At 54.2% G+C, this 17,210-nt stretch overlaps 2 protein-coding genes across 4 annotated transcripts; both read right to left on the bottom strand.

Annotated features, from left to right (window-relative positions):
* Positions 1-1,784: 1,784 nt before the first annotated feature.
* On the bottom strand, positions 1,785-9,599 carry PROCA1 (protein interacting with cyclin A1). Of its 3 annotated transcripts, none has more exons than XM_067716594.1 (6): positions 8,428-9,598; positions 5,673-5,997; positions 5,310-5,396; positions 3,029-3,164; positions 2,593-2,748; positions 1,785-2,505 (listed from the first exon to the last, which is right to left on the bottom strand). In XM_067716594.1, the coding sequence occupies exons 2-6, from the start codon at positions 5,731-5,733 to the stop codon at positions 1,827-1,829; spliced, it is 1,119 nt and encodes a 372-aa protein (XP_067572695.1). In that variant the 5' UTR covers positions 5,734-5,997; positions 8,428-9,598; the 3' UTR covers positions 1,785-1,826. The 3 variants fall into 3 exon arrangements, with proteins under 3 accessions (XP_067572695.1, XP_067572694.1, XP_067572696.1); XM_067716593.1 differs by having other exon boundaries at positions 9,120-9,598; XM_067716595.1 differs by lacking the exon at positions 2,593-2,748 and having other exon boundaries at positions 9,120-9,599.
* Positions 9,600-12,970: 3,371 nt separating this feature from the next.
* On the bottom strand, positions 12,971-16,767 carry RAB34 (RAB34, member RAS oncogene family). Its single transcript, XM_067716592.1, is given in 12 exon segments — positions 12,971-13,220; positions 13,303-13,410; positions 13,524-13,614; positions 13,694-13,775; positions 13,965-14,016; positions 14,142-14,206; positions 14,323-14,424; positions 14,527-14,592; positions 15,421-15,512; positions 15,726-15,804; positions 16,608-16,677; positions 16,680-16,767. Coding segments are annotated over 12 exon segments (948 nt in total). The 5' UTR covers positions 16,753-16,767; the 3' UTR covers positions 12,971-13,152.
* Between the last annotated feature and the right edge of the window lie 443 nt (positions 16,768-17,210).

Below are 17,210 nucleotides of genomic sequence, written 5' to 3'. Positions count from 1 at the left end.
GAGCTCAGTGTACGCTAGGCAACAATACTCCCACTCCAGGTCCTCACCGACCACCTGTCCTGGGACCAGGCTGAGAAGGGAGTGTGGCAGGGAGGAAGAAGAGGAAGAAGAAAATGAGAGTGGAACAGTTTTGTATTCTACTCCCTACAAGCCATTTTGAGCTTCTGCTCTCACCTGACTCTGGGCTGTGACGGAGCACCAGCTCAGCACGTGAGTCTCCCCCAGCTCTCGTGGGGAGATGAATGCTATTTATTCAGTTTGGGACAGGAGAGAGGAGGGAAGGTATTTCTGACCGATACCAACAGCTTGGGTGGCTATCAAAGCAGGATCACAAGGGACGTAGGGGAGCAGTGCTAACCTGCCCAGCCCCACCTGGCTGCCCCTACCCCCTGCTGCCACGCTTCCTGCCCGTCATTTGAATAAACAGTGTTTCTACAGAGCACTTGGCAAAGCCTCTCTCCAAGTCTCCAGCTCTTGAGGGGGAGCTTTCAAAGCAGTGTTTGGAGCTCTGAGGGCTCCCTTGACTCCCTCTTCCAGGCCATCAGAGAGGCAGGGACTTAGAGAGGAGCAGGTGGCTTCTGTACCATGTTGCCTAGGGTCACATCCCTGTTCCACTTCCCAGCCCTGTGACCTTGAGCGAGTTCCTGTTGTCTCTAAGCCAGCTTTCTTATCTGTAAAATGGAGATGATGATACCTATATCAGCAGGGCAGCTGTGAGGACTAAGAAAGAATGTGTGAAGTGCTAAGTCCAGTGCCTGGGACCTCATCAGGCCTCAGGAAATGTTAGCAGCTGCTATTACACTCACACACAGCCACCCCATCCACTGTGCCTTCTAGTCTTTTCTGGCACATGGGAGAAAGGCCACATGTCAATCTGGGTGTCTCCACTTGAACCCTGCACCTCTCTCTCCCCTTTTTGCCGGCTGGGCCTTGGTCTCTGACAGTACCTCCACATGAGTCAAGTGTATCTCCCCCAGGATGGGCCCCCCACTCACCTGGTCCCACACACACACAGCCCTGACGAAGAGAGCTGACTAGTCGCTTCCCCCAGCCCCATTGCCTCTTTTGTTCTGGACTGATCTCCCTGTGTTTCTTCACTAGGGCTTCACCTCAGAGCTTTGCCTGTCAGCTCTGGGAAAGCAAAGCTTTCCCCCTTCCTTTCCTCTGCTTGGGGCTCAGCAGAGAAGTCAGAAAAGGCCACTGCTGCCCAAACTTGGAGAGCTTCCTGCCTTGCTTTCCTTCATTCAGGATCCCTTTGGCTGTTTGTTGGCAAGAGTTGGGGGAAGGGGCTGGCCTTCTGACAGGAATTCAGCACAAAAGGCCTAGAAGGGCCTAGCAGGAGCAGGGCCACACCAGCTGGGAAGGTTCATCATGTTCCTTTTGATGCCACCAGCACCTGCCCCAGGGCCACTTAGAGTAGGGAAAGGCCAGGCAAGGCAGCACAGAGTGGGTTAAAAGGTTCAATTTATGAGTGGTATCACTGCACACAATGCCTATCACCAAGTGGATTTTGCACAGACCTGTCTCCCAGTAGACAGGAAGCCGCCTTCCCACCCAGAGGTGCTCTTCTCCTGCCCTGGACCTAAGATGTTACAGAGAAACGGGCTGTGCCCCTTCCCTGCCCTCCCACCTGCCTTCTCTGGGCTTCCTCTTGAAAGACGGATTGCCCTTCAGAAACACCTGCAGCTCCTTAGCCCCTTGGCTCCAGTTATGCCCAGACGCTGCCCCCCCCCGTCCCCCAGAAATAGCCAGGTTGGAGGGAGAGAGAAGCAGGGGGTCAGCTACAGGTTTGATCGTATTTATTCTTCGCCCTGGTCGCCCTGGCCTCAACTGAGATTGGGGTTTGATGCTGGGGGATATTTCCTCATGTTGGCCTTCTTGACTGGTGAGGTCTTCATCCTGGGCTTCGTGGCCTGGACCCCGTTCTTCTCTCTCTTCCTGGGTGATAAAGACTCCACAATATCCTTACTGGAGGGTTCCTCCCGCCCAGGGTCATTGTAACTGTCCAGATCTCGCCAGCTGTCTGGGCTGGACTCTGACATCCTGGCCAACTCTCTTGGGCTTAACGATTGGCTTAAGTCTGGAGGTGATTCTGATTTAACTGGGCTTTTCTTCTTAGTCAACTTGCCCTTCTTGACTTTTTTCTTCACCTTTGCTTTTTCATCCGTCTCCTCCTCCTTGTCTTTCTCTTTTCCCTTTTTCTTCTTTATCTTCTTGATCATCTTATTGCCCTGGGACTTCCCTGTGGGGCTTTCGGAACGCCAGATGGTGATGGGAGTTGCTAAGTCAGGGGTACCTGTGACCATGCCCATACCTGTGTTGGTGAGGAGGGCAGGGGGCCCCACCTGGGTCGGGATGGGAGGCTTGCTTTCTTCCTCCTCCTCCTCCTCCTCCTCCTCCTCCTCCTCCTCCTTCTCCTTCTCTTCCTCTTCTTGGTTTAGGTCATCTGCCCCGCACTCACGGTGGATGGGATGGTGGATCACTGCCACAGAGACAGGCCTGTAGCTTTTGCACCCGGGGGAGAGGAGAACAGGGAAAGATGGTTGACGGAGTGTGGGGACCAGTGACCCCCATTGGCCCGCCGGCACTCACCAGCCACACCAGAACCGCTCCACACACTCTCCCTCTGGGATGAGCTCAAAGCATGGGCACTGGATGATGTTGAAACAGGCCGAGTCCACATCTTGGGAGCAGGTTAGGCCCACATCTCCGGAACTGCTATATGTCTTCTCTGAGCAGTCCTTCAGCCTGCCACACAGGGGACTCAGGCTGGCTCCCCTGCCTCCACGACTCCCCAGGGGCCCAGAGCAAGAAGCCTGAGGGACAGCAGGCTTGCACTGGGTTCAGCCCAGTCTGCCAAAAGACCTCCCCGTGGCTCCTGGAACACAAGCCAGGTTTACAGAAGCTGGGGCCGGGCTGGCAGCACCAGGTCAGAGCTGAAGCAGGGAACCACAGTGAAAATTTTGGATCTGGCTCTACCCAGGAGTCTCTCCTGGGCTGTGGGTCTCCCAAGGAGGAGGGCCCTTACCTAGAATCACAGTCACAGTGGCTGATACAGTGCAGGTGCACGTCGTGGTGGCCATAGTCAGAGGTGAAGGGATGGATGATGTGCCCGGTGCACTTTCTGTGTTTCCAGCAGCACCTGTCAGTGTCCTTGAATTCACCTGACAGGGTAGGAGTCTGGGGTAAGAGTGGGTCGTACTGCGCAGCAGCAGCAACATACCTGGATCTCCCTTCCCACAGCTCAATATAAAGGCTTCACCAGGTTCACCTGCTGCCACCATCGTCCCTCCCTCCCCCAGAGCTGTTTCTTTTTTTTTTTCTTTCTTTTTTTTTTTTTGGCCGCACCATGCAGCTTGTGGGATCTCAGTTCCCCCAACAAGGGATTGAACCTGGGCCCCAACAGTGAAAGTGCCAAGTCCTAACCATTGGACCGCCAGGATTCCCCCCACAGCTGCTTCTACTGCTGAGTAGTAACAACTCAGCCCAGCGCTCTCCTCTCCCCAGTCCACTGCGTGTGACTCTGCCTGCCCCTCGCAGACTCCCAGGACAGTGTCTCACCAAGTCCCCCTTGCTGTCCTGTGACACCTGCCTCTTCCCCTCCCCTGCCTTCTGTGGGAGCCTACCTTCCTTCCCAGGGCCCTCTACTGACTCCTGCCTGCCCCTCACCCCGTGCTCGGAGTTGTCAGCTACCCCACTGCACAGAGTACCTGGGTAAGGGAGGGCCCTCTTGCCATGGCAGACGGGAGCACCACTTCAGAGTCCCCAGCAGTTAAACCTGGCGGCAGCAGCATCCTCAGTTCCTACGCCTGCCCCACACAGGCCCAGGAGGCCAGTGTCCGACCGCTCACAGCCTCTGAAGCCACTCCATCCCCAGGGCCTGCTGCAGCATGACAGCTCAAGCCTGGAGGGGAGCTAGGCCTGAGCCTCCAGTGCGTCATGTTCCTTGGCTGCTCCCGCTGACTCTTCCCTTTCCCTCCTTCTCTCTTCTCCCTCTGACACCTTTCTCACTCTCACTTCTCTCCCCTTTTCCAAGCTCACTCTTGATTCTTTCCCTTCTCTTTACTCATCAAGTTCCCATTCCCCATCCATTCTCTCTCCCCAGTCTTAGAGCCACAGACTCAAACAGTCCACCCCTTGTAGGCGACACAGATACCGTGTCCCAGGGCACAGGGGAGAAGCTGCTGGGGAGAGGCCTGGGGATTAGGGGAAAGGCCTGAAGAAAGGTTCCTACCTCTTCTGCTCAGCTGAATGCAAGCCCTGTGCACACACTGGTGTCTCCCAGCCTCCACCCTCACTGCCTCACCTCTGACCCTGCCTAAGGCCCCAGTCTACCAATGGCTCTCCCCTTGGGCCACCATCTAAAACAAGCCCAGGGAGTGATTCCCTGTGCTGAGAGGACAAGGCACCTTCCTGGAGGTTCCCCCTGAACTCCAGCTCCGCCCGCTCCCAGAGGAGGAAGGGGGCTCTGGAGAAAGGGGGTGGGCACTCCCAAGTTCCAGGCCAGCCCAGCTTGGGGTGCTATGGCTGGCTAACTCCCTCCAAACAGGCCAGGAGGACTGTGCCTTTATCCAGCCACTACAAGGGGTGGAACTGGGGCAAGACCTCATACTGGCCACCAGCTAGTAGCTAATCAGGCTGGGGGTGTGTTACTCCAAGTGGCCTTAAAGTTCTTGAGAGATGAGACAGCAGCTTGGTCTGAGCCTTCCCTACATTCTTCCTCCCCTTCCCTCCCCCGCCACCAGGCTCTGGGGGGCCTGGGTCCCCCATACACCCCAGATCCACTTAGTGGCCTCCCTTTCTGCTTCCTTTCCTCCCATGCCCTTTCTCCATCTCAGGGAAATAAGAGGCAGGGGGAGTAAGAGTCCTGCACCACCACCTCGGGCTTTCTCCAGCACGGCTGAACTGGAGCAAAGGGCAGCAGGGTGGCAACTGCTCTGAACTTGTAGTCAGGCCTGGGTCCAAGTCTAGCTGGGTGACCTAGGGCAAGTTACTTTACTTCTCTGAGCCTTCATTTCCTTATTCACAAAATGCGGATGACGGTAATACCTATTTTGCAGGGTTGTTGGGAGGACTCAGTTTACATGTGTCAAAGATATTGGTGCACCATACGTAAAGTGCCATACAAAGGAAAGGGGTGATTGTGGCTTCCAGGAAGGGGTGGCCCTCTCTGTCTGGCACAAGGAGGGGTCTCAGGGTAGGGCAGCTGGGTGACCCCTTCAGGACCAAACACTTCCCTCCCTCCTGCCTACCACCAGGTGAGGGGTGGTGGGGACCCCTGGGGCCAGAGATCCCCCAGACAGACCCACCTTCAGAGGAGAAGGTAGATGCGTCAGTGCTGGACGCTACACCAGCCAGCAGATGTCCTCTCTCCCAGCTGGGTAACCTGTTTATATCTGAGAGAGTACAGAGAGGTAACAGCAGCCCCCCTCCCCATACCATTCATTCAAAAAACATTTCCTGAGAAGCTCCAGGTGCAGTCCCCAGAAGATGCAGAGATTAAAAGAACGACACAACAGTCCCTGCTGTCAAGGGGCTGGGGGAGGGCATGAGGAGGGGAGAGGCAGGAGAGGTCTGTGGAACAGTGCATGACAGTAGTGTGCGGCAGACACTGATAGGGAGGGAAATGGTGGGGACAAAGGCCTGTGGGAGGACAGAACAAGGACACCTACTGAGATGGGGATGGGGTGACCTTCTTGGAAGAAGCATAATAGGAGCTGAATCTGGAGTCATGAATAGGAGTGAGCCAGAGTCTAGGCAAGAAGGGACGGTTCCAGGAATTGTCCCAGGGTGTTCCCAAAGACAACTCCAACCGGCAGCAGCTCCATCAGCAACCACAGGGTAGACTCTGCCGCTTCCTTTTTCTGCCACTTAGCTTTGTCCTTTGGGGTACTGGAGCTGAATCCTGCTTAAGGAAGGTAGCTGACTGCTTGGGGACTTCAGCTGGGCTTTCAGTGGCACTCGGTCATCCTTCTACTGGTCCCTGGTGAGCTCCTTCTGTTTTCCACAGCACAGGAAGTACTCAAAATTAATGGAATGAATGAATGAAACTCCAAGCACTTTCCTGGAAACTCCTACCCTGCTTCTGTTCCTCTCAGCACAAAATTTCACCAGCATTATCTATGGCTGTCCCCACCCTCATCAACTTCCAGCCTGGGGAAGTGGCCCTCCTTCCTCCTGCCCAAGCACGTGAACTCTAGGTCCCAGCCAGAATTCTCGCCTTCTGCCTCTTTAGTGTTTGGGGTTTTTTTCCTCCCTACAGGTTATGAACATCTTCAAACAAAACACTCTATGAACTCTGTTTCTCACTCTGCCACTGCATATCCCACCCCTCTTCCTTTTCAATCGAAGTTTATTCACTCCCTCATTTAACGGATGTATTAGCTTTACTAGGCACCAATGAAGGAAGCCTAGTCCCTACTTTAGTGAGCTCAGAGTCTCTACCTCTCTCTTCTACTCCAGCCACCTACAGCATGGCAGCCATCCCAGCCCCTCTAGCAGAATAGCCCAGGCAAAGGCCACCAGTGATCTAATAGCCAAACCCAGTGGCCTTCTTTTAGTCTCATCTCATTTGACCCTGTTGACCAATCTCTTTCTTCTGCAAACTGTTCCTTTGGCTCCCATGACAGACGCCTCTCATCTCTCTTCCTTCCCAGCTTTTTAGTTCTTTCCTAACTCCTTTGCTGTCCCCTGTTTCTCTGCTGTACCCCTTAAATTGGTGATTACCAAGGTTCTGTCTTTGGTCTCCTTCTCAGAAGAAGCTACAGGCTTGTCTTGGATAATGTTATCCACTTCCATGGTTTCAACATCCACTAATAAAATGACATAAATCTGGGTCTCCAATTCAGACTGCTTTCCTGAGCATGTAGCCAATGTCCTCTTGGACATTCCCAAAACATCAAACCAGCATGTCCCATATGAACCCACCATCTTCTCCCTACCCTTCATGAACCACCTCCTCTTGTATCTTCCATTTCAGAGAGCAACAGACACCTCAGCTAGAAATCTAGGGATCATTCCTTCCCTCACTTCTCACCAACCTGATGACCAAGTCTTGCCATGCCTACCTGCCCCCATATCTGCCTCTGTCTTGGTTTAGACCTTCATTATCTCTGACCAAGACAGCTGGAGTAACCTTCTGCCTGGCCTCCTTGACTTCTGTCTCACTACCCATATCCAGCCCTCACAATGCAGCCAAACCGGTTCAGCACATTCCTCCTCTTTAATAGCATTCCACTGCCTTCAGGATGAGGTAAGAACTCCTTATCAGGACAGAACTGGTCCCCAGGACCCAGGCCCTTGTTCTTCAGTTATAAGTTCCTCTTGTCCATCCATCCCTCTTCCCACCCCTCCCTTTTCCATTCCTTCTCTCCTGCCTCCCACTCCCCAGGAACACCTGCTCATCTTGGAAAGAACAATGCTATCCAAGTAGAATGGGTCACACTTCTCTTTTGCCCCTTTACCCTACGCCAATGTACTTCATGTGTTTATAGCAACTTGAGAAAAAGGCCTATATTTAATCCACCTCTGTATCTATAGATCCTGGAACATGGAAAGTGCTCAGTAAATGTTGGTTGATTGAATGAACACATGAGTAGAAGAGAATAAAGCCCCTATTGGAGCCACAAAGAAGCTATGGCATTGGAGATTCTGCTCAGGGTTCAAACCTGGGGACTTTTCTAGGGAAGGAGAATTGACCTTGGATGAGCATCTTCCTAATATCAGGCACTGTGCTGGGCTTTATTTCGGGGCGGGGGGGGTGCTTTTAAAATATGCCTTTGATTTTAAATCCTCACCAAAGCCCATTTTATGGGTGGGGACAGAGACTTACAGTAAGTAACCTGTCCAAAGACACAAGTTAACAGATGACAGAGGTAGGATTCAAATCCTGTTTTCCTGGCTCCATAGTCTATGCTCTTTCAGCCTGTCTACTTATGGTCCTATCCAAAACCTGCCCTGCCAGCTATCACTTACCATTACGCCGGCTTTTCAACTCTAATATAGCCAATTCCTCACCCTCTGGTTTTACTCAGTCCTGACTCCACAGCCTCCCATATCCAGCCTGGACCCTAAGGTCAGGCCAGAGGAGTGCGAGCCAGAGTCAGGATTCAAACTCTGCTTGCTCTCTCCAGTCACCATGGAAGAGGCTTATATGCAGGGTCCACTGACTAACTCCCCTGACACCCCCAAGAAGCCCTGACAATTACAGTTCTGCCAAGGGGAGGGATTTAATAACTCTCCTCAGATCTTCAGTCGGAGTTTCCGACTGAAGCAGAGTCCAGAGCTCCTCAGCAGAAGTGATTGAAGTTGGACACAGGGGCGACTTCATAATGAATGAGGGTGATAGCTTAAAAGGAAGAGGGAGGCTTGTGGTCTCTTTCTCAGTAGGGCATTATTCTGGGCGCAGGGGCCTAACTCAAAACTCACAGGTGATGCTCATTTGTACAGAATCCTCCCAGTCTGGAGAGCTGAGGCGCTCCCCCCGACCTTGCGGCACAAGGGGTAGGGTTTCAGGTGGGGTACCCGGGCAGCAGAACTGGGGAAGGAGGGAGAGAGGGAGGAAGGAAGGGAGTAACCAAGGAAGGGAAGGAGGAAAGAGGACGGAGCAAGGCAGGGCAGCTCCCGTTTCCTTGGAAATGCCTCCCTGACCCCGCCCACATCTGGAGGCGATTGTGATGTCACCTGTGGAACTTCCAGCCTTTTTCCTGCCCCAGAGTCAATGAAACCTCCCGCCCCAGCCCCGGCGACTAGTTGGCCGCTGGACCATGGGCTCCAGCCAAGCCCCGCACTTCTTGGGCAGCGGCTTGGGCCCCCGGTGCGGCACAGCAATGCCTTCCAGCCTTACAACCAGAGGCCTCAGCTCTGGCTTCAACCGGACCACCCCAACTGAACGCGCAGGCGGTTCTCTAGGTCCTCAGAACCCCAGTCCTCAATCATTGGTCCATGTCTCGACGTGAGCCCACCCCCAGATCCTAACTCCGCCCCAGCCAGTCCTTGACCCCGCCTCCTTCGTCGGGCTCTCTCAGGTTCCACATCCACCTTGGGTTCTCAAGCCAGCCCCCATGCCACGCCCCCAGCTGGAAGCCCTCCCCTAATCTGCTGCCACGTCCCCTCCTTACCGGTGCTGCTGTCGTCCCATCAGGTGGCATCGTCCTCAGTTTTTTCCTTAGTCCACCTTTCAGTCCTCAGTGTCGTCCTAACCGACATATCTCTCAGCCTAGTTCTTCGTCTCTACAAGACTCTTCCTCGCAGAAGTCCAACCCTGAACCTCAGCTTGGCCGAGTCCAACGTAAACCCCAATCTCAGCTTCGCCCCAGTCCAGCCCTTAACTCCGCCTCGTGCTTGCCCAGTCTCCCGCCTCCCTCCGCTCTAGGCTGCGTTGTCTTAGCCCAAGTCTGAGCTTCCGCTGCGCTCTTCATCCGGGTCCTCCCAGTTCATTCCGGGCCTCTCCCTCTTTGTTCCACTTTAACCTTAGCACCTCCCCGTTATCTCAGGTCTAAACTTTAGCTCGGCCGCTGAGGCCCAGCCCTCAATCCCATCCCTAGTTCCTCTCCAGATCTGCTCCAGGTTTAGTCCTACCCCCAGACCCTAGCCCCGCCCCTAACCCCGTTCTTAGCCCCGCCCCAGCCATTCTCGCAAACTCCGGGCCCCTCCCAATCCTTCGGAACCCAGCAGCTGCCCTTAGCCCCGCCCCCAATCTACACTCGGGCCCCTGCCCGCTTGCCTAGGGAGCTACTCCCACTAAACTCCAACCAGCCATCCTGGCTCTTCCAAGGTCCCTCCTTCCCTGGCGGGAGGCCGGGCTCGCTCTCGCTCTCTCCCCGTCCGCAGGCCCCTCCACTGGAGCCCAGCTAATGAAGACGTGATGTCGGCTCGCAGCCCCCCCCGTGCGGCGCCCACCCACAGCGCCCCCTCCTAGCCCCCATGGGGCACCCTGTATTGAGACAATACTGCCCAATATAGACGTCAACATAGAGCCAAAGAATCGTGGTCACTCTTCCCCCAAATATTTAGTATAATAGTTAAGGTTTTTGAGCTCTTCCTGTGCGTTAGTGCTTTATTTCACTCTTGCAACCTCATGTCGTATCTCCATAGGCTTGCCGCATGCGGGGAGCAGGGCAAGCTGCACGCATAGTCACCTACTACACACGCCCCTCACAGCGCACAGCCCTCTCACCCTTTAGTATACACACTGCACATGCATGTATCACACTCATAGCGCAGGTAAAAAAATCTACTCACCACACACGGACCAATGCAACACGCACACATGCACACGCCCCTCACATACACCACCCAGAACACAGACCCATACTCCTGCTGCCCACACTTCACACAACACAAACACTCCACAGTACTATGGTGCAGGACACACACACACACACACACACACACACATATACACTCTGTGTAAGGCAAGAGTTGGGGATCACAGTCCTGTAAGGGAACAGAGATGGAAAAACAATTCCAGGAGAGTATGAAAAAAGTGTTACAGCCACATCACTAACTTTCCACACATCACACCTCTCAATTTCTCTTGGTACCAGGCTCCAAAGCCAGGATATGCCTCAAAGGATGGAGAGAAGGGAAAAGGATGTTGCTTAAACTTTGTTTTCTCCAGAGCCATCAAGGGCCTCTCCTGTTGCTGCTCTGCATGATCTCAACCTCCACCTTCCTCAAGACCCAGCAGCCGGAGTGCAGGATCACCACCCAGACCCACTGTAGCTTTAGAGAACTCTAAGAACAGCAGGGAGGACTTCCCTGATGGCGCAGTGGTTCAGAATCCGCCTGCTAATGCAAGGGACACAGGTTCGAGCCCTAGTCTGGGAAGATCCCACATGCCGCAGAGCAACTAAGCCCGTGTGCCACAACTACTGAGCCTGCGCTCTAGAGCCCGTGAGCCATAACTACTGAGCCCATGTGCCACAACTACTGAAGCCCACGTGCCTAGAGCCCATGCTCCACAACAAGAGAAGCCCCGCTCACCGCAACTGGAGAAAGCCCGTGTGCAGCAACAAAGACACACACAGCCAAAAATAAAAATAAATAAAAGTTTTAAAAAATAAATAAGAACAGCAGGGGAGGGGAAGCCAGGAGAAGGGGGAGAGTGCAGAAAAGTCAACTCTTCCAGAATAGAGTAGTGGGTAAGAATGGAAGCAAAAGATCGGGATTGACATATATACACTACTATGTACAAAACAGATAACTAATGAGAACCTACTGTATAGCACAGAGAACTCTACTCAAGTGCTCTGTGGTGACCTAAATGGGAAGGAAATCCAAAACAGAGGGGATATATGTATATGTATGGCTGATTCACTTTGCTGTATAGCAGAAACTGACACAGCAGTGTAAAGCAACTATACTCCACTTTAAATTTAAAAAAAAAAATGGAAGCAAAGAAAGAATATCTGCTGACTGGGAACGAGGATCTGTGTTCTAATCTTGACCCTCCATGACCTCCCAGGATGACACCAGGCCACATGTGTCCCTCCATTGTTGGCCCAGATATCTGAGACACTTCTAGCCAATCTCTGGCTTTCTGGATACCAACAGTGAGCCAGGTTCTCGGTCACTCTTCATCCAAACTGTTATAATAGTTAAGGTTTTTGAGCTCTTCCTGTGTATGTTAGTGATTTATCTTATTTCATCCATGAAACCTCATTTTACAGATGAGGCAACTGGGAGTTCCCTGGTGGCCTGGTGGTTAGGATTCTGGGCTTTCACTGCCATCGCTCAGGGATGGTCAGGGAACTGAAATCCCATAAGCTGCATGGCATGCCCCCCCGAAAATAATAATAGAGATGAAGAAACTAAGTCACAGAGGATAAGTGATTTGTCTGAGTGTCCCAGGATGGACAGCAAGGATTCAAATGCAGATCCTCCTGACTTGGAGCACGTGTTTTTTTTTTGAAGAGGGAAAAATGTATGTCTTTTTTTTTTGGCTGCATTGGGTCTTAGTTGCAGCACGCGGGATCTTCGTTGAGGCATGCGGGATCTTTTGTTCTGGCACGCGGGCTTCTCTCTGGTTGTGGTGTGCAGGTTTTTCTCTAGTTGTGGCTCTCAGGCTCCAGGGCCTGTGGGCTCGGTAGTTTGTGGCACGCGGGCTCTAGTTGAGTCGCGTGAGCCCAGTAGTTGTGGCACGCGGGCTTAGTTGCCCCACAACATGTGGGATCTTAGTTCCCTGACCAGGGATCGAACCCGCGTCCCCTGCATTGTAAGGTGGATTCTTTACCACTGGACCACCAGGGAAGTCCCCGTATGTCTTATTTTTTATCCAATTTAGTTTTTTAATTGTTTTAAAATATAAGAATATGCTACTGATAATTTTGTTAACTAATATAGTTAGATGTTATCAGATAGCACATCTTCTGAGTAAGAGCCCTGCCTTTACCTTCCTGGGCCTTCTGGTCAACCCAAAAAGCACCCAAAACTCATTCACTTCTCACTGTGTTCCCCTCAGAGAAGTATTTTTTAAAGGACAGGCAGGAGGAAGGTGAAAAAAAATAAAAATATTATCCAATGGTGGACTTGGGTATAAGCACAAAGTAGCAGGAGACATTTGGGGGGAAGGAACCGAAGGAAAAGAGCTCTCAAAGATCTCAAAAATTATTCACATGTCATCCAGTAAGGGTTCGGTGCATCCCCCAAACGTGGTCCCTGAGCTCCTAGCCTGCCTGAGGCCTGCCCAGAGGCCAGGAATGGCCAGAATCCCAGAAGGCTCCAGTCCCAAGATCACCATACAGCCCTGCCCATTCCACATCCCTGATCCCCGACAAAGGACTCCAGCACCTAACCTGCTAATAACAGATATTTTAATGCATAAGGCATAGTGTGAGGCTGGGACCATTAAGCATCCTCAAACCCAGAGGGCCCAGCAGGCTGAGTAAGAGCAGCAGGGCCCACCCACCTCCCTACCACTGGGCAACCTGGAGGACCCTGGAGGAGAGGGGCATCCAGTTTTTGGCACGGTGCCTGGGAGCAGGAAGTGACTAGCATGGTCCCAGCTACACCTCTGGGGATACTGCCACCAAGGGCAGCTCTTTGGTCTGGAAAAACAGTCAGTGCAAATGTCCAGGGGTTGAGCTCTGGGGGAGTAAAGGTGGCACACTGCCCCAGGGCTGGGCAGTCTCTGGACAGTACCCTCACCCGTCACGGGCAACACATGGGCTTCTTCTTGCTGGCAGTTAGGTAGAGGTTGCTGTCATCACTGTTGATGCCTGAAGAAGGGTGAGAAACATGTGAAGCAGGGATTGGAGGGTCCCTGTGCCCTCTGCCACCCTCATCCAGGCGGGCACTCACGGATAACATCCCCAATACGCCGGGACCCCGATTTCTCCAGCTCAGCCAGCACGTTGGCCTCAAAGGTCAGTGCCGTCACACGAAAGAAGAATTCCCGGACATTTTCACCTGACACAGGGAGCAGTTTCAGGCCTGGGGTCAATGAGCACAGCTGGAGTGTAGGAGTGAGAGGCAAGGTAGGCAGGAATGCCACAGCAGAAGGCGGGACGCCTCTGACTCACCAGTGAGAGATGAGACTGCCCAGTACTCGGCCTTCATCTCTTGGGCCACCTTGAGTGCATCTTTCTCCATTAGCATATACTGAGCAGGAGTCTGAGGGAAAGCCAGAGTCAGATGCTGGGGGTGGGGTTTCCCTTGTCAAGGTGGGAACTCCCCCCACTGGCACACTCACACTCAGGTCCTTCTTGGAACCCACGAGGAAGAGAAGCACACTGGAAGGGTCATTCTCCTTGAGTGCATCAGCTAGCCACTGCCTGCCATAGACAGTGGACAGCAAGGGATGAGGGAGCTAGACAGGCTCCCCCCGCTGACACTTATATGCCCAGGGACCCTCTCTCTGGTCCTGGATACATTCTTCTCCTTCCCTTCCATGCTCCTGACCCCTCTCTTTTCTGAACCTTCTCTTCCCAGAGCCCCCATTATAGTTCAGCATGCGCACGTACTTGGTATGTTCCAGGGAGGCCACATCATTCAGGTTGAAAACGATGATGATGGCTGGAAGAGTGGAAGAAAACATGCAGATTGTTGGGGAAGACACTACTGGTTCATTTCCACAATCCCTCCAGCCCTAGACTAGAGGCCAGGTGCTCCCACCTACCTCACTTAACTGTGGCCCTTACCTTGAGCTCCTCGGTAGTAGGTCGATGCAATGCATTTGAACCTCTCCTGTCCAGCGGTGTCCCAGCTGGGAGGAAAGAGGGGGGAACACAGGTATGTGTGGGGCAGGGTGGTGCTGGTGGCTGCGGTGGGAGATAGGTGCTGGGAGAAGGAACGGCGGGAAGGAGTGGAGGAAGAACTCACAGCTGCAGACTGAAGGGGACGCCCAACACCTCAAATCGTTCCATCTCAAAGTCCACTCCGATGGTGGCCTTGTAGTTCTTATCAAAGGTGTCTTTGCAGAACCTGAGGGGGCACCAGATGCTCTGGTCCTGAGCCCAGCCCACCTGGCTAGACCTGGGCCCACTCTGCCCAGCCCAGACCAGCTCAGCTGCAGCACCCTCTTACCTATTAATGAGACAAGTCTTCCCCACTGACAGGTCCCCCACCACAATGACCTTGGAGATCTTAAATCTGCTGGACACAAGAGTGGGCAGGAAAAGTGAGCGCTAGCTCTTTCACTCAGAGGAGTCCCAATGCTCCCTAGTAGGTCCACAAAGGTAGCTGCACCCAGGCTGAGGTTACCATAGACACCAGGCCTGGACAGATATGCTGGGGAGGAGTGTTTTTGTTTTAGTATCAGAGAGACATGATTTTGAATTCCAGCTCTCACTTACTAGCTGTGTGACTTAGGACAAGTTTCTCAGCTTCTCTGAGCCTCAGTTTCAACCTTTGTTAAGTGGGGATTTAACATACATTTTACTGGGTTGTTGTGAAGGTTAAAATGAGATAAATGTCCTATATTCTGAGACATACACACACAAACATACATTCTAACATCTCTGAAATCAGGATACATCTTAAAAGTGGTGGTGTTTTCCATTTAATAATAGACAATAATAGTATACAACACACTGCTTGGGCACACAGTAAATGCTCAATTACTGGTGGCAACTGTTAACAGTGTTACCTTTTTTTACCCACAATAGGACTCATCCCTCTAGGACTGCTCCCTACCCTGGAGCTCAAATAGATGGTGTGTGGGAAGCTGAGCTGGCGACCACGCCCTCATGTTGGACACCTTCTCTCTGTCAGGAATTAAACTTCCTACCCCACCCCATCTCTTAGGACTCGCCTCAACCTAGCTGGAAGAAACAGGAGCACACAGGGGCATGAAAAGCGGGAATAACCATATAGCTGGTAAAAGCTGAAACGGAGCCTCCAGATGTTGGCTCTGTACCCTTGCTTTGACTACAGGTTTCCTGGGACTTCCTTTCTTCGTTCCGGGTGTCTCTAACTCACCCCACGGTGCCTGTCCGGTGCTCCTGGCAGGCGCAGGTGACGCGGGGGTGGAAGTCTTTGTGCACGTGCAAAGCGGCCTCCTTCCTCAGGTACTGAGAGGGAGGGAAGAGAACGAGACTCACCGATTCCTGGCCCTCTTCCCGCAACCCAAGCAGCCCGCGGCGGGGGATGGGGAGGAGACCACCCAGAAGCAGCAGGCCTAGCTGGGCGGCAGGGCTGGGCCCAAGCCTGTAACTGGTCTGGTGCCGCCTACTCCCCGCCCACACCCACCGCAGCCAGAAGCCCGACGTGGCCCTGGCGCCTACCTGGGGCAGCTCCGTCAGGACGCGGTCCCTCCGCACCGGCGCCAGAATGTTCATCTTGCCTGCGGCCTTGCGGGGCGCCCTGAGAAGGCGCGGAGGCCTGATCCGCCCCAGCGACCCGGGCCCGTGGAGACCCAACAATCACCCGCGACCGAGGGGTCCCGACTATAACTCGGGGCCACGGGGAGCCTACGGGAGCCCGTGGCCTCGGGGACGCTACAACCACCGCGGGCCACGGGGATGAGACAATCACCCGGGGCCGGGGCGAACCCACAATCACCCGGGCCCGGGGCGTCCCCAGGACGACTCGGGGGCGAGGAGACCCCTCGGCCGCCAAGTTGGGGCGTGGAGTCCCGTCTGGGGGGACCCGAGCCCGCGCTGACCCTACAATAACCCGGGGCCGGATAGTTCCTACAATAACTCGAGGCCGTGAAGACCCGACGACAACTCGGGGTTGAGGCGACCCTACCATAACAGAGAAGCCCGGGGGCGCGGAGCGGCCCCGCCACACGGGGTCAGTGTGGGCAGGGACGGCACAGCACGGCCGGTGGACTGCTGGAGGAGGGGGCGAGGGGCCCAGTGCGCTGCAGGGCCTCGCGTCCCACTCGGCTCTCCCTTCGCAAGCGCTGTAACTTGATCCCCGGAAATTCCTGGAAAAGGGCCGCCCCCCGCCCCTCTCCCGGCAGCTCCAGGCCTCGCAGTCCGCCCCAGCCTCCCCCTCCCCTCCTCCCGCCAGCGCTGCCCCAGGTCAGGCTCCCCCTGCAGACGCCTCACCCGGCTGCGGGCCCGCCCTCACCCTGGTTGGAACCTGCCCAGATCGGGATCCCCCAGGTCTCTCTCCCGGGCACCTCCTGTGCCGGGCGGAGCCTCCATGGGGACCCTTACCCAGTCGAATTGGTGATGGGGAATCGGTGATCGCTGCGCAGCATCTGGCTGTGCCAGGAACCAGCGGGAGGGGAAAGGGGGAGAGAAGGGGCCCTAGGAGAGGCGGCGCTTCCCTCCTCAACTCCAGGCCCAGGACGTGACTCATAGGGTCTGCCCCCACTCGCCCTTCTGCCCTGGGAGGTGGTGGTGGGGAGCGTAGAGGGGGTGCCAGGGTCGGAACGAGGTACCACCAAGGAGAGAGAGGTCCGAAATCTGGTGCGTTTTCCTCCAAGGCTGCCGTGTTAGATTGGGGGCCTGGGGCGCCGAAGACCAAGCTGCCTCCCTTGATGGAGGATAAAGGAGGGCTAGGGGACCCAGAATTCCTCCCTTTGGAGAAGTCACCGCTCTGGGACATGGGGACTCTCCTTTGGTATGGGCGTTCTTCGCTCTGACCCCATTGAAATCTACCTCCACTCCCCCAGGACTTTTCCTTTTTGCAGTCTGCAGGCTAGAAGAGGGGGTAGCACACAACAAATCTCACCTTCAAAGGTGATTCCAAGAGAGGAGGGGCAGGACAGAAAGGAGATGTGATATGGGATAAGCACAGTCGTTCAAAGAAGAAAA

This window comes from Pseudorca crassidens, chromosome 19, assembly GCF_039906515.1.
Source record: "Pseudorca crassidens isolate mPseCra1 chromosome 19, mPseCra1.hap1, whole genome shotgun sequence".
NCBI classification, from domain to species: domain Eukaryota; kingdom Metazoa; phylum Chordata; class Mammalia; order Artiodactyla; family Delphinidae; genus Pseudorca; species Pseudorca crassidens.
Note: the sequence above shows the minus strand (reverse complement) of the source record. Positions and strands in the feature narration are given on the sequence as shown.

Coding starts and splice junctions, on each gene's coding strand:
- PROCA1 (XM_067716594.1), bottom strand. CDS start 5,733: ATGACTCCAGATTCAGCTCCTATTATGCTTCTTCCAAGAAGGTCACCC. Junction 3,165..5,309: donor ATCTACCTTCTCCTCTGAAG/GTGGGTCTGTCT, acceptor CTACCCTGTCAG/GTGAATTCAAGGACACTGAC. Junction 2,506..2,592: donor GAGCGGTTCTGGTGTGGCTG/GTGAGTGCCGGC, acceptor CGGGTGCAAAAG/CTACAGGCCTGTCTCTGTGG.